The 16,964-nt window shown below is 41.1% G+C and overlaps 1 protein-coding gene across 3 annotated transcripts in view; it reads right to left on the reverse strand.

Moving 5' to 3' along the window:
• Positions 1-7,907: 7,907 nt before the first annotated feature.
• TLN2 (talin 2) overlaps positions 7,908-16,964 on the reverse strand; it is a 346,170-nt gene continuing 337,113 nt past the window's right edge. For all 3 annotated transcript variants that reach the window (XM_073303618.1, XM_073303619.1, XM_073303617.1), the window contains 2 exons: positions 15,650-15,775; positions 7,908-13,152 (listed from right to left, as the gene is read on the reverse strand). In XM_073303618.1, the coding sequence (XP_073159719.1) occupies positions 13,024-13,152; positions 15,650-15,775 (255 nt within the window). In that variant the 3' untranslated portion in view covers positions 7,908-13,023. The remainder of the gene's footprint in view (positions 13,153-15,649; positions 15,776-16,964) is intronic.

The following is a 16,964-nucleotide window of genomic DNA, read 5'->3' on the forward strand; positions in this document are numbered from 1 at the left end:
CAACCCCCCTGTGCAGCCCTGAGGCTGGAGAGGCTCTCAGCCCCCCACCACAGTGGGTGGGTATAGAAGTGGGATCCAGGGACCACATTCACTATAGCAAAAGGTTTGCTATTGCGAAGGGCGTTATAGCAAGGGCCTACTGTGTCTCAGCTTCTTCTCTTCAACGAGTCTCTCCACACGGAACTCTTCCACTGACATCTATGGAGGGGTCTGCTGCTAACTCATTCAAACAACAGATCTTCTGAACATCTTGAAGAACTCTCAGCCTGTGGCTTCATTTTCCCGACTAAACTGAATATAAGCCTAGGCGTTGGCCTATGCCCTTGGGAAGCACTTCACTGAAGAGTTTATAAAAGTAGTCATTGGATGAAGGATGTTTGTGTGTAAAGACAATGCAACAGCTGATTCACCTGCAGGAAGTACAGGGAGTTGAGCAGAGCTTCATCTGAACTGATAAAACCTGGAGTCAGCATTTAGTTTCTTTGTCGATGAAGACTAAAATTTCAAAACCAGAATGACCCCTTTAAATTCTCGCTCTTTGTGGAACTTTCCTTACACCTAAGGACGAGTGATCTTTGGCACTGCTGTTTGAGGGAGTGCTCCGCAGCAGCTCATACTTCTCTAGCTGGAAGAACCACAAGGAATTAGAAGCATTGGGGCGATTCAGCATTAGAGAACCACCACTCCCTCTCAATCACGTGCTGCTTGCAGGTCGTAATGCGGCAGATCGCTCAGGCTGAAGCCCATGTTACTGTGTCTGCATTACTATCGTTACCCATACCAGGTAGATTAAAGCTAACGGGAGCGTGCCCTACCCATAACCACACCTCCGCTTGCAGTATAGGCATACCCTACGAGCGAAGGATGTGATTTCTCCCTGCTTACGTACACAGCTCGATGGGAGCTTGTGAGAGGCTAGATAGCTGCGTGGCTGCGGTATCATGGGTAGGAGCAATGGATGCACAGTTTGGCTGTGCTCAGCACAGACCTGCCTGAAGAGAGTGGGTATGTATGTGGCACGGCTGTGCTCTGCTGCTTCTACCTGTGCAACTTTGGCGATACTGCTATTTATACTCATGCCAGCTCTGAAGCCCAGGGAGGAGGTGGGCTTCATACCCTGAGCCCAAACGTCGATGCAGCTATTTTGAGTCCAATCATGAGCCCTGCAAGCCTGAGTCTGTGGACCTGGGTTCTGGGACTCTCTGCTGCGGGTTCCTGCTTGCCGTGTAGACATACTTTTAGTTTCCATTCATTACACAGCTCTTGTTCCTCTCCTCCTCTTCACTTTAGACATTGGGGCAAAAGCAGTACATGCTGCCTGACAATCCTGCGGCTGTGTAGTACAGCAGTACTAGAATCTCATTGCTTTTTAGCACGAGCCTTAGGAATAAGGGTTGGCTGAGGATGCTGAATAACTGGGTTTGTGATTAAATGTGTTTTTTGAAACTCAGTAGTCTAAAGCAGACTACTTCAGGGACAGAATCACCATGTGTTCACATCTACCTCCGCAACAGCTGATTTACAGTCATGTTGATTTACAATCCTCTCAAGTGAATTCACGTTAACTGTGCTTACATTGGATGAAAATTCCCGTCCCTCTGTCATTGCTGAAACTTTAAGAATAGCAGATTCTAAAACCAGAGGAAACATTTAAGAAATTTGCTCCCATGTAGTGAACCAAACAAATACCAGACATTTTTTGGATGTCTGTTATTGCAGAGACCAGCCAGGAATGAGTTATTTCTCCTGAGTTATTCAGCTGTGAAAGTTCTAAGGAATGAAGTCATGGCTTTCAACACACTTTGGTTACCACGTGTTTCTCTTTGCTCTCTAAAGGTGGCCTTGTGTATATGAAAAATGAGAAAGTCTCCACAACCTTTACCCACTTGTCTGTAAGATCAAAGGCCTTGTGCAATGAGAGCTTATCTCATTTGAAACATAACCCCTTTCTCTATAATTCAGCAACCTAACTCCTCCTTCACCACCACTTTTATGTCATTTTAGCCCCAAGTTCCCACTGCAACACCCATGGACTTATGATACAAGACCAGACCATGAGGCTCCTATGTTACTCAAGCATTCTGCTCAGTTGCAAATGTTTACATTGTACATACTCACTGTTTGATTCTGATAGACCACTGCCCAGTTCTTTCTTGGAAGTAAAGTCCTGAAATGCATCTGTAACTTTGCATGTTTAGCTAGCTGGCACTATTTAATCTTCTTTATATGTTAAGAAATTTTTAGGCAGTTAATAAGTAGCCTGAAATTCCTTTGGATTGTGGCTTGTTCTAGAATTTGCTGGCTATATGGGAATCCAAGCCACAGCACTGGGTTCAATCTATTTACAATCTAAACAAACAAGGCAGACACAGATTGGAGGACAGGGTATAACACATAAGTAGCAAGCTGAATGGGCTCCAATCCCTTCTGGAATCAGTCTACTGGCATCTGAGTGTGTTTCCAGTGATACAGCACTTGTTGTACCTTGCTATGGCAGAAATAGATGTTTTCAGACCTAGAAGCAGAATAAAAATGGTGTCCTGCACTGGCTATTTCTACTAAGGTAAAACTTAAGAGCTCCTCTTTGCATCTAGCCTGTACCACCTTCTTTTCAGGTGGTGAGGATTTAGCCAAACCAAATGAAGAGTGATCTCCTGTGACATATGAGAATAAAAAATTAGCCTTGGTAACGAGTGACTCCATAGTAAGAACTATCAACATACCCTCATGGAATATGCAGTAAGATTTGCACCTTCTGAAAGATACCAGAGACCATTTCAAAACAAGGAGGAAAGAGAGACCAAGCAGCTTTCTTTATGGTTCAAATAGATGGGATGTGAGAGTTCGAGGTAGCGAAGATACTTCTGATACCTGGTTAGAATAGACTACTGCCCTAAGGAGTATTGATACCATTGTGCGATCACTGGAGACTTTTGAGAGTTGGCTCCTAAGCCAAAGGACAAGCAGTACCTTAAGAAAGCCAGCAGAGCTGGATACCTGGTTTCCTGGGTCAGATCTTCCTATCTTGGCATTATGAAGATTTTTGTCCATGTTTTTCCTATACAAAAATATATCCTCTGCAATACAAGAGGCAATGAGATATGTCACTGCTCCAGCTGGTCAAAATGGGCACAGAAACTTTTTTAATTTAACTAAATCTCCTCCAAGACAAAAAGAAACACAGATTCAAAGAAGTTTTGGGAAAACATTTGTGCTGTGATTAAAAGCAAAGGCTCTTCTAATTCATGTGTTTGAGACCTATTTCACAGGTTGCTGAGATTAGTTTAAGCAGACCTCAATATACTGAGTATGTTAATGAGGAAAAGGTTTAAGATATGTGACTATTCAGTGACAGGAATAGTTCTATTTACTTACCATACACACAGGAGGGCCAAATTATGCTCCCAATGGGAAGATAGCATGAGTAAAGTGAGCAGGACATGGGGCTGACCCTGCTTCCACTGAGTTCATTGATTTCCAGTGCAGTGATCAGGATTTGACTGCAATTTGTAACAGATGCAGTTCCTGCGTTCGTGGATAAAATGTAAACATAAAATCTGCTGCTTCTCCTCTCTCCCACAGACACACGGACATTTTTGGATCCCTGCACCTGAACGTCTATCAGTAGCTCGAAAGCCGTCCAAACACATACCCACTTTCAAAGGAAGAAAGCTGACCAAAGGCAGATAAACCCAGAGAAATGGAGGTTCCACCAAAAACATAAATAAATGATACTAAACACTGAGCTGAACTTCCAAAACCCACACAAGGCAAATGTTCACCCTTGGGCTTGAAGTGATTTCTTTTTTTAAGCCCAGCTTGTTTCCAATGCTTCTCTGCCTTAGGTCATACCTTGAATGTTCCCACAAAGACTGGATTTCCTGGACACACTGAATGCCAAATCCTGCAGTCCTCAGTTGTTATTTAGATACTACGTTTCTGCAATAAGGGCTGAAGGGTTTGGCTGAAGGTTAAACATTTAGTATCCACTCAAGCATTATACCGACAGGTCAGAGTTGGGATGAGATGACTAAATGCCACCTATTTCATACAACTCACAACCTATGCAGAGAATGAAAAAGGCCAAAACAAACCCTTTGATTAGCCACAGAGAAACTGTCCCAGCATCTTTTACAAAACTTATATCATGGCAACTCCATTACTTTCTAAAAACTGTAAAGAGAAACACTGAAACCAGGCAAAATGTGCATTCTTATATAGCCGCAAGGAAAAAATGAATCAGAGCAGGCAGACAGCATGAGTCTCTAGGTTGGCAGTAAATGTCTAAATCTCACATAGCTACTGAAGATTAAAGGCATTTGTGGATAAACTTTAAAACTGGTATTGTGGTTAAAATTGTCGTGCCAAAGGGCTCAGTGCCTCAGAATTCTTGAAATTAAGTTTTGAATACTGCCTTGGTAAAGTCAGAGGCTGATCAAAATAAGCTGCAAGAGCTTTCTCAAAAAGGATTAAAGTAGCCACTTCCCTTGCAGCAGACTTGGAGTCTAAGAAAAATGCATAGTTGGTATCTATTGTGAAAGCTGAAAGTGAGGCCTGAATCCAGTGACTTAGCAGGACTTCGCATGAAACAAGGCAAAACCAAGACAGCGAGCAAGAGACAGATTCTTGCAGATTAAAATCAATTCTGGAAGACAGGATGTTTGTTTAAAGTTTGCAGTGAAAGATGGAGTTATTCTTGGCACTGATCTCAATCACTGTTTAAGTCCTTTGCTATATAAGTTACAGGGAAAGAGTGCATTTGATTTCTGTGTATCTGACATAGAGGACGGAAACATTATGTAACATTGAGTGAAGCAGACGAGTGAGTGAACTAAATAGTATTATAGATATTAAGTATCCACTGGATATTCCATTACCATTGGCAATCTATTTAGTTCCCACAGTGTAGGAGCAACAGTAAACATTGACTTCTAAGAACCCCTGCTCAGTGACCTTGGACAAGTCACTTTCTCTCTCTCTCTTTCTGCCTTCTCCACCTGTAAAATGGGAATACTGATATTGTACTTATATCTCCCTTGTAAAGTCCTTTGACATCAGTGGCTGAAACGTGCTATGTAAGAGCCAGGTATCATTTTTAATACTTGAGCACACTAAGGTGATCTAGAGGATATTTATTCAATGGAAAAGGTTACCTTGACAAGCATGATAAAAAGAAGAATGCTCTGGGCCTGACTTTACATTCCTTGAATACCTGAAACACCCAATTAACAGAAATTGGGGTGCACAACATTCATAAATGCCAGCACTCTGTTCCTCTCCTATTAGCCTGTTTGACAAATCACTTAAGCATGTGCTAACCTTTAAGCATGTGGTTAAATCCTACTGAAGTTAATAGACTTAAGCATGCGCAGAAGTTCTTTGCTGAATCGGGGCCTAAAAACATTTTATATTTCATAAGTAGTGCTAGTAATGGTATTAACTGACACTCAATTGTTAGCAAGTTTAATGTAAAATACAAGATCATCAAATATGAATATATTACTGCATGCATTCATATGTCCACCACCATGGAACCTGGGCACTCTCTTCATGGCTTAAATTGGGTCATTAATATTTCAATTTACACAAATAAATATTTAGACCAATAAAGTGCAACATACATCTCCAAGGCAATTACAAGCGAAATATCATTAATAATGAAATTTAAAGATGGAATATACGTTTAGCTGATTCATATTTTAATTAGTCAATGACACCTTACTGAATACCAACAGTGGGCATAAGGACTTCAGGACCCTGCTAATCCATGTTTCTAGAAAGTGAAGTAAATCCTGGTAATCATTTCAAAATAAAAGGATTATATTAATGCTTTAGGACCACTGGATGTTGCATCTGAGCTGGAAATGTAACTTTCAGCCAACATCATCAAAGCCAGCACTTGGGTTGGAGATCAAGAATTAACAATTAACCTAACAATACGGAAGAGCTTTCTCACTGTACTAAAGCAATATTAATGGTTTTTCTCGTGCTTTGAAATGCCAAATCATATTACTACTAAAGTTAAGATAACACACTGTACTGTGGTGAGCGAACACGAAAGAATCTTCATCTCTTCCAGGTGCTGGGCTTTTTGTTGGCTGCATGTTGCATACAGTGTTTTAAATCAAGGGATTCTGACTCAGAAGCAACATAAGGGATGGGTAAAGTCCTAAAATAATCCCTTTTTTATTGGGATGAACTTCAGTTTTCACACATGTGGATGAGTAGCATGCTCAGCAGTCACTAAGCCAAAAGTGACAAATTTTAAAATAACCCAGTGTTTTGAAAGGGCTTGCACAAGTTTAAGATTTAGTGAACAATTTAGCTGAGGATGCCTAAGGATGAACAGAATCCAGCTCCCTCTCCAGGGATGGTGCTGGGGGGCAGGGAAGGCTTGCAGGGGCTATAGCCACTCCAAAATTTGCCTTAACCCGCTCGTAGCCACCCCTCCCAGAGCAAAGGTCAAATGTTATGCAGAAGTAAGGATGGCACGGTATGGTATCGCCACCCTTACTTCTCCGCTGCTGCTGGTGGGGTGCTGCTTTCAGAGCTGGGCAGCCACAGAGTGGTGGCTGCTGGCCAGGCACCCAGCTTTAAAGACAGCCCTGCCACCAGCTGCAGCATGAAAGTAAGGGTGGCACGGTCTGGCATTGCCACCTTACTTCTGCAGTTCTCTCCAGCTCTGAAGGCAGCGTTGCTGCCAGCAGCAGTGGAGAAGTAAGCATTTAAGTGCGTATTGTTGAAAAAACTAATAAGTATGTGTGCCTATAAGATGTATAGTGTAGCCCCTCCCCCCACTTATCTGTCTAACCCACCTCAGGATCCCTGCTGAGAAGAGGCTGGTGCTGCTTCTGTCCCTCTCCCATAGCTGTGAAGAAGTAAGAGGAGGAAAAAGCAAGCAAACAAAAGTAATGAAACAAATTTAAGTCAACAGAGTAGTAGAAGCATGACTAAGGACACAGTTTCACAGCCTTCGGAACCTTTAGTTACAGGTGATGAAGCTTAAGGAATGAGCCTTTCTTGACTCTAAGACCAGGCTGAGTTAGCAGGGTTGGCATTTGGAAATGTGCTTTTTTTTACATTTAAATCAAAGCCGTTTTAACGGGGATTATCAGGAAGAGACAGTGAACACCAAGATACTTTTGAGTCATTTTTTTAAAACACATGTTAAAAGTAAGTTTGCCTACAGCATGGCCCGTGCTTCCCACCCCTCTATGTAACACTGATCTGACCAACCGCTAAAAGATGCATTTCCTAAACCCTTCTCCCTCAGTGGAGCGAACAGGGAAGGAAGAGAGATTACCTACTAGCACTGGTACTATGGGCACATGTGGTGACAGACCATCATGATAACCAGAGCTTACTGCTAGTATCTGCAGCCATGACAACTTCAGTACTGATGTCAAGGACACCAGTGTAAAGATGGTCACAGCCAAGGAAAACAGCAAGCTTGCATTTAGCGTAGGAAGAGTCGTTACTAGAAACAGTTCCACTGTTTACAGCTACACACTTTGCATGCAGAGTTGCATCCAGGATGTGGTGGTACCATTTCCATATAAAATTTGACCTAGAAAAGTCCGGGTGAAATGGAAGCAGCATTATCGATAAGAACCAAAAAATTAAGACCCCCAAACATGCTCCGACTATTGGCAGATGATTCTGTTGTGTACCACAGCTGTACACAGATAACACTTGCTTCCTTCAAAAGGGTGCTGAAGGCTCATTAGTGTCTGAGTGGATCCAGCATAGCTTTAAATAAGCTACTTCCCTTCCCCCACATCTTTCACAAACCGATAAGGATGTCACGTAGCTTGGATTCAGGGCAATATGAACCTTTCCATGCCAAATCCGTGGGAAGGGATGTGAAGTAGGTCAAGCTACACAAACACGCAAGCATGCAAAAGAAAGGTGGTCATTCCTTCAAAAGTTTATTTTTGGTGAATACAAAAAAATACTTTTTGTGGCCAGATAAACAGCATACATACAGTGTAACAGCATGGCTAACCCCCTTCATGCTTTTCTTTGTGGTTAAAGCTCTAGGAGAAAGTTGAGCTACAGAACATGAGCTCACACCCCAAACTCCAGCACGACTTGCAAACATACCACTATAAAACTGTCTCACTCAGAAGGTTCTTCAGCTGCAATCATATTAATAAAGTTAGTAAATTTCAGTAAGAAAAAAATCCATAGTGGTTTGATTTTTTAAAGCAACAAAGACAGCCCTAATTACTTACAACTCAATATATTACTCTATTGATGGACAGGAATTCTCTCTAGGCAAAGTAATTATCTTTCATATACCATGTTGCCACATGAAAATGAAATAAAGGACATGAAAAAGTATCATGTTTACATCCTTGTCATTTTTATACTAAAAGATTCTTGGTTGCCTTACAAGGCAAGTTAGAACAGAACTATGCCATGGAGGTATTAGGCTTTTAAGACATGCATGGTAAAGTTTGTCAGCTCTCTGCTATAGGTGGATAGGACATGTTATCCTGTTGGCCCATGCCCAGTTTAGAATTATTTTGTTGTTGTTTAAAGACAGAGATCCACTTAAATTTCTCTGTTTCAGAAAAATTGTAGCAAAGTTTTCCTATGCTGCTTTTCCCCATTTATTACCAGTTGTATTCTTGCTCTGGTTAGTATTAAAGATGGACGGTAGAGAAAAATCTACTCTAGCCACCGTGCTACCATTCCACATCTCTGCTAGGTATAGTGAAGTTCAGCAGTCCACTAGCTTCATCTCTTTTGAGATTTTGCTTAATGTAGAATATTGTATCAACAACGTTAGCACCTAACCGGTCGGATTTCACTGCAGCATTAGTTAATATGGTAAGTCCAGCATAAATGGTTACCTTACAGTAATCAGTAGCAGACTGGTAACATAGATTACCTAAAAAAAAAGGTATTAACTTTGTAGATGCTATGTAAGTTCTATGGGAGTGTTGACTATCGGAATTGTGTCGTGTTACCAGCAATGTCGTAAAATTGCTGGTAACAGGCACTAACAAACACACACCCTTTTGAGCAGTGTATTTCTCTTTATATAACTGCAAATACAGAAAAGCGAGTTCCAGGATTAATATCGACTCGGGATGATGAGCCGAGTCCACTGAAATCTTCCAAATTTCTATACAAGCTCAAAGAAACCAACAGTACATAAAGTTTAACTTTCCCCAACTTTAAGTATAAGATAGGGCAGGAGCTTTTAATATACATAATAAGGCACAAAAAGCTCCAGGAGTAATGATCAAAAGAAGAATGGATTAGCCATGGCACAAAACATAAGATGTATTCCTTGATGGCCTTGTCATCAGCATGTTCTGGGGCCTGGTCTGAGTGTTTTTTAGTAATGTGAGGCTAGAAAAACCTCTATTTCCTAGGTAAATTTAAAAGACCATTTATGCTGTAATTCTGATAGATTCTGTCATAGAAACTAGTCTGAAGATGCAGGAGATCAAAGGCAATTGGACAAAAGAAAGCAAGAGCTCAGTCTTCAACTTTTGGTTTTAAAAAACTCTTCCCCATCCCTCACTTTGCGGTTGCTGGCCTATAAAAAAGAAAAGTTTAGACAAACTATAAAAGTGTTCCCTCCAATTCCAACTTATCTTTTGGACCTTCGTGTAAAGCCTCCCTAGAATATTTGTACATTCAGAACTTTGAGACATTTTGCTTTTAATTTCCAGACATTTCTTAAAGCCAGTTCCACATCACGAAGATGGGCAAGATACTACATAACTTGTTTGTTATTTCAAAACTTAAAATCCAGAAGAATAGGTAAGGAAGAAAATAGGACTAATTACTACCCAGTCCTCATTCCTGCCTGACATTTTCTGTTGCAACTCTCCATGCCAAATAACTGCACTGCATTAATTACAATCACCACAGATGTTCTAACTTTGATTTCAGTGTTACTACAAGTCCCACAGATAAGAAGAAAGTGAAATGGACTTCAAATGAGTTTGTGGAATCTAGCGGTCTCCCAGATAGAAATCCAAAAATCAAGCTGAAAAACACTGCAGCTAGTCTGCTGGATATCCCAAGTTTGTCAACATGGAAAGTTACTGAATGGCAAGCCAGCGTGCATCTACAGTGCACTAGCTTGCAGTACAATAATGTTTGAATGTCCCAGAGTGCACTCTAGCAGTATCCAAAGGCGATGTTACTGTGCCGCAAGCTATTGTGCTCTAGGTTCACACCTTGGCTTGCTGCCCAGTAACCTTCTGTGTAGGTCGGGGTTCTCAACCTTTTTCTTTGAGCCGCCCCCCAACATGCTATAAAAACTCCATGGCCCATCTGTGCCACAACAGCTGGTTTTCTGCATATAAAAGCCAGGGCTTGCAAGCAGGGCAATTGCCTGAGGAAGCAACATCCGTCAAGTATAAGTACTGAAATTAACTTCCCTCGCAACTTTGACAAGAGGATGATTTGAACATAAAAATTACTATTAGCTTGAAAAAATCCTAGCAGTACAATTTCTGTATACAATTTAATTTTACTGGGGTTTTGGCTTATTCTTTTCCTAAGACAGGGAAATACCATTCACACTGTCTGCATAATTAAAATGCTGTGTTATTGTACTACAGTGATCACAATGAAGCACTGGTACATTAGTGAAAACGTCACGTTACTTGGAGTACTTTAAATTACAGTACGTGAAATAAAAGCAATATGTAGTATCAGAAAAAATCTGCAAGACATTGACCCAACCCCCCGCCCCGCCCCAAAATCTTTAAAGAAGTGACAGGAATGTTGATACTATCCAGGTAAGCAAAAGAAAACACTACAAACTGAAAGCCTGATATACTGAGTAAGCAAAAGCAGCAGAAAGCTCGTTTAAGACCATGTGTATTTAGATCCTACAAAAACAAGCTGTGTTTCAGCCTTCCAGATTACTTAAAAATCTTAAATGAAGGATTTGTTTTTTCTAAATAATTTTTTATAGAGATGTTTTGTGCCACTGCTCACTGGACTCACTGCACAAACTCATGGTGAGAATCTAACCAATACAGCTACTGCGGGGATTGTAAAGCCTAGACTGGAATCTCTCTCTGGTGGCAGTTGCGTACAGAGAGGCTACATACTGCTTTCAGTCTCATTTTACCTGGTCTACGCAGTCAGGGCAGAGGCTCATTTTGGACACACTTATGCAAATCCATATTTGCTCCTATCAAAAGGATTCTGCTCAGGGCTTGCCAACTGCTCTCTCATCATTTACTGAGAATCCACAATTCCGCTGAGTCTGAAATACTTCAGCATCAGAGAAGAGACACTAAAAAAATTTGTACATTTTAATATTTATTTTCTATGGATTTTTGAGATATATTTATACTAGTGTGACAAAATTTCCGATAGGTATAATACATGCAAGTAACTTAAATGAGAAGTTATCAATATCTAAATTGGTAACCTAACACAAGAGGGTTACTTCTGAGTCTATGTGACAAGTACTTCTGCAACAAGGGCAATTAAGTGGGTAGGTATCTAACACAACTGACTCAGTTGGAAGTAGTGGTAGGTATCTAAAATGGCAGCATGGCTTTCAGAAGAAGTGGAGCAACAACATTCTTTGACCCAAATGGACTTGACATTATTTGCTCAGAGGGCGTGTGCAGGGATGGGCATATGCTGGAGAACCACGGTTAAGAAAGACCTTGTTTCTGTAGCTGGTCTAATAGGTGGCTTTTGCTAGTTCTGGTTTCTGCATTGTTTTTAATCAGACATTATAAAATGCACCATTGACTCTACCCATCTCGGAAACGTGTCATGTTATATCTGTAGTCCACACTGTGGGTTTATGCCACATCAGAGATTGAGAAAATTACAGTACCTTTTGAAACTCAAGACATAAGTACAATTTCTTCTATCCTTTCTCCGCAATGTAGTTCCTTAGAGAGGGTATTTTGATCAATGCAAATTAGGAAAATATCAACTTCCAAGCGTCCATACTTCAGACTTGCCGATGTTCTTTTATATTTCGGAAAAGGGCCCTTTCTAAAACAGCTATAAGTTTCTTCAAAAAAACCAAACACACACAAAAAACAACCAAAAAACAACCCATCTACATTTCAAAACAAAACAATTAGAAATAAAATCCTTATGAGAATAGCAAGAGTTCTGGTAGTCTTTTGAAGTACTAAGAATGTCTCTACTTCAGCTAGCATACATTCTAGCAGAAATCCCACAGTTTGAGCCAGGTAAGATACTTCGAAAGGAACTATTCAGTCCAATGTTAATTGAAATTTTGTGGATGTTTCCTATTGTAAAAGTAGTCGCATATTGAGAGGTATATAATTGAAAAACATTTTCCTTCATAACCTGGTACTAAGACCGTGACAAGATTTCCATTTCTTGGTTTATTTGAACAATGAAAAGAATGGATACTACCATGTTTTGCAGGCCTGGGAACTGTGAATCTAAATACTGTACAAGTAGAAGCTGGTACAGGAACTAATAAAACTAGTGCAAACAGGTACAAAGAAGATCCCTCCAATCCTGGGGTGAACCAGCTTCACTGAAAGAGGACAAAATCTCTAGAACCCACGCTCAGGTGTCTTTTCCTCTCAAATAAATATTCACCTCAATCTTGGTCTTCTTGTTGGAGGAAAAAAAATCCACTGGTTCCATAGTGATAGATAGCTATGATAAACGGTTTTCCTATTAATATTAACAGAGTCTTACAACAGGTCAAGGAACAATAAATAGATCAAGCTTAAGGTAATGACGTAATACTGATTTTATAACCTTCTGGAAAAAGTGAGGCATTCTCTCCTGAGATACAGTGAGTCAGGGAAGGAAGGAACAGGAATGGTGGACTTAACACTGTACCATCTGTTTGATGAGCACGCACCTTAGCTGAACAGATGAGAAAGAACAAATGTTTATTGCCCTCTGCTCACCTAAAGCTATTACAGGCAATTTGTTTAGGTAAGTGCTTGCATATCAGAATGCTGTCAGGTTAGTTCTCTCTGCACTGTCCCCCTTGAGCTCATTTCATTAAAAAAAAACCATCTCAGCAGTTTAGCCCTCATCTTCTCTCAGTTCTGTGGGGAGAAATTTATACTGCTGCTGGCGGATCTGAGCCAGTTTTTTCCTTGCCTCTTCCAGCTCTCTTTCCTTCTTCAGCATTTCCTCCTGGGCCGCAATGATCTAGAGAAAAAGAGAAAGGACTGTGATAATGGAGAAGAAGATTAAAGAGGGAGAAAAAAAAAAAAAAGGCGAGGATCTTTGTCCCTTTCACAAGGGGATTCGTGATCAGTGCACAACAGTTCTAAGGTGTATTCCTGCAGAGCGCTGAACACACTGTCCCCAATCCAGGAAAGCATTTAAGCATGTGAAGAATCCCATTGATTTCAACAGGACTTGTGAGCTGAAGTGCTTAAGCAAAGTAAGCTGTCATGGGATAAGAGGGACGGTCCTCTCATGGATCAGTAATTGGTTAAAAGATAGAAAACAAAGGGTAGGAATAAATGGTTAGTTTTCAGAATGGAGAGAAGTGAATAGTGGTGTCCCCAGAGGTCTGTACTGGGACCAGTGCTTTTCAACATATTCATAAATGATTTAGAAAAAGGGGTAAACAGTGAAGTGGCAAAGTTTGCAGATGATACAAAACTACTCAAGATAGTTAAGTCCAAAGCAGACTGCAAAGAGTTACAAAGGGATCTCACAAAACTGGGTGACTGGGCAACAAAATGGCAGATGAAATTCAATGCTGACAGACACAAAGTAAAGCACATATAAAATGATGGGGTCTAAATTAGCTGTTACCACTCATGAAAGAGATCTTGGAGTCAGTGTGGATAGTTCTCTGAAAACATCCACTCAGTGTGCAGCGGCAGTCAAAAAAGCAAACAGAATGTTGGGTATCATTAGGAAAGGGATAGATAATAAGACAGAAAATATCCTATTGCCTCTATATAAATCCATGGTACACCCACATCTTGAATACTGCGTGCAGATGTGGTCACTCCATCTAAAAAAAATATATTGGAATTGCAAAAGGTACAGAAAAGGGCAACAAAAATGATTAAGGGTATGGAACAGCTTCTATATGAGGAGAGAGATTAATAAGACTTTTTAGCTTGGAAAAGAGACAACTAAGGAGGGGGATATGATAAGAGTGCTATAAAATCATGACAGATGTGGAGAAAGTAAATAAGGAAGTGTTATTTACTCCTTCTCATAACACAAGAACTAAAGGGCACTACATTAAATTAATAGGCAGCAGGTTAAAAAAAAACAAAAGGAAGTATTTCTTCACATAACACACAGTCAACCTGTGGACTTCTTTGCCAGAGGATACTGTGATGGCCAAAAGTATAACAGCATTCAAAAAAGAACTGGATAAATTCATGGAGGATAGGTCCATCAATGACTATTAGCCAGGATGGGCAGGGATGGTGCCCCTAGCCTATGTTTGTCAGAAGCTGGGAATGGGTGACGGGGATGGATCATTTGATGATTACCTGTCCTGTTCATTCCCTCTGAAGCACATGGCATTGACCACTGTTGGAAGAAGGTCCAAAGTTCCATCTACCCAGTATCCTGACCCAGTATGGTTGTTCTTATGTTCTTAAGTGCTTTGCTAGTCCAGGCCAGCATGCCCAGTCCCTTGCAGGATCAAGCCACTAAAATGCATTGTTAGCTCCCATCCCTCCTCCTCAGTGATCCCAGAGTGCAGGAAAAGAGGCTGTCAGCATATTCCACCATCTATTGGACCACTATACAGGCCCACCAATCAGACGCATCTCAGAATAAACTAGCTGTAAAACAGTGGTAGGTGGAAACAGGATGAGGCGAGTTGGAGAAATCAATCTGGGCTGTTTCTATTTTACTAACTAACTAACTTTACTATTTACTAACATATTGTACCTTTCCCTATTTTAAAATCTTTTCTCCTCTTTTGGTGTCTGTTGGATCCACAGTAACAAAGGGGACACTGACCTTGAACTTATCCTGCAAACACTTCATAATGTAATACACTGAGCAACATTAATAACTGAACAATCACAGTCCCACGTACCTGCAAGAGTTTCCTATACCTAGGAGTAACACAGGAGATATTACTGTGCTGTAAAATACTCAGGAATGGCAAGTTCCCATATTTTTAATAGCAGCCACTGTAGAAGCAGCTTTTCATTATTTTTTAATAAGTGGCAATTCTAGAAATTGATTGAAATAGGTTTTTAAAGTTATTTTAGTCCTGTGTATTTGTTAAAGCCATAATAATGAAGTAAAAGTAATTCTCCCCACCACAGCCTTATTACAAGATTATCTGCACACAAACGGTCATGTAATTGAGATTTCAGAAGATTTAAAGCAGGTCTAGGAGCATCGGGAAAGAACCATTAATATAAGTAGCAGGAAATCTTCACTTTAACAACAACAGGGAGGGATACATAAAGATATTATACAGTGGAAACAACTACCATGACAACTATCTAACACACTGTGTAAGACAAACACAGAGTATTGCCTATTCTCTGTATGCATTATTTGTCTATTTGTCCATAACAGAAATATACTGAGGCAAGTTATTTACAATGAAGTTTCACACAGTACTGCATGAATCTATTACTGTGTTACATAAGGCAATATTTTTGGGACACAAATTTTTCCTACTGTTGCTCTGGATGTTCACACCAACCTGAGCGATGCCGCCCACAAACTTGGTTTTGACCACCACATCGTCGTCATCCGCTTTCCTAAATGCTGCTTTCTGGGCTGCCCTGACAAGATTGTCAGATGCTCGTTTAACAGCATTCCCCGCAGCCTAGAGAGGAGATAAAAGGAATTTAGCAGCAAAAAACATGACCGCACACTGTATATGTAATGTGGGCTCCTTCTGGGCAGGAGAGTGTGCTCCACTGAACTCCAGAGGCAGGACACTTGTTTTCCTCACCAAACGTGCTTTTACCATCAGTGCTTATAAGGTGAACATGAACTTGGATAATTCTGTAGGTCTCTGACCCAATTTGGGGCTCTATGTACAACTTATGAATTGCAGTTGATTTTATGAAAATGTTGTATCACTGAATGCCTCCATGGATGTGGAGTCAACCATTTGCTACAACGGCTGGTGTCAAGTGCCACCCAGACCGCAATGCTGAGCCCCAGACAAGTCAAACACCTGGTGCCTAATGACTTGACTTGGCAGGCACTGGAGATGGTGGCCTATGGCTCATCTTGTCTCTGGAGTGGTACTTCTTCCTAACCCTCTGAGAACATCGATGGCAGGATGGAGGCAGATGACTGGGGCCTCTTGGTCAAGGTAGCGAGAGAGCTCGGGGTGGAATCTCAACTTGCTGGGGAGCTCACGGAGAGGGAGTGACCAGAAGATGGAGGTCTAGCCACAGCCTTTCTTTCAGCGTTCACGGAGGCTTGCATTGAGTGCCCCATGGGAACAATTTTAGGGGGGCCAAGGGCCTCTCTAGCTTTCTGAGTCAGCTTAGGCAAGGAGCAACATATGGATCGCTACTCAGGAATGTTTCCCTCTCCGAAACAAGAGTTGCACCTGGAGTACCTATTGTTAAGTGGCACTGAAGCCTCCCATGAGGGGCAGGTTTTGAACCCTGGGGATTTCAATTTTGCCATATTGGTAGAGCCCCTGTACATGGTTGAGGGTCTGGCTGTACACTAAATATCTGACTAAAGCAGGTTTTTTTGTTTGTGCCAACTGGCATAAAGACACTAGCTACTAATTAATAATACCAATAACTAATGCACACTAATGCTAGCATAGCGTGCAGAGAATCAGACAGTCACTGCAGGGGTTCCATCTTGCTGCCCAGCGTGATAAGAAGGAATGGAGGGACTGTTGGACCTGCTTCAGACGGTATGCCCTCATCTTGGGTGCACGCGTGGCTCCAACGGACACTGCTAGCCAAAAATAATCCAATCTAGCATGCACGGGGCACATGTGCATCAAGAGAGGAATTCATGTGTACAATCATTCAAAGAAG

The sequence above is a fragment of the Lepidochelys kempii genome, chromosome 10, assembly GCF_965140265.1.
Source record: "Lepidochelys kempii isolate rLepKem1 chromosome 10, rLepKem1.hap2, whole genome shotgun sequence".
Classification (NCBI taxonomy): Eukaryota; Metazoa; Chordata; order Testudines; family Cheloniidae; genus Lepidochelys; species Lepidochelys kempii.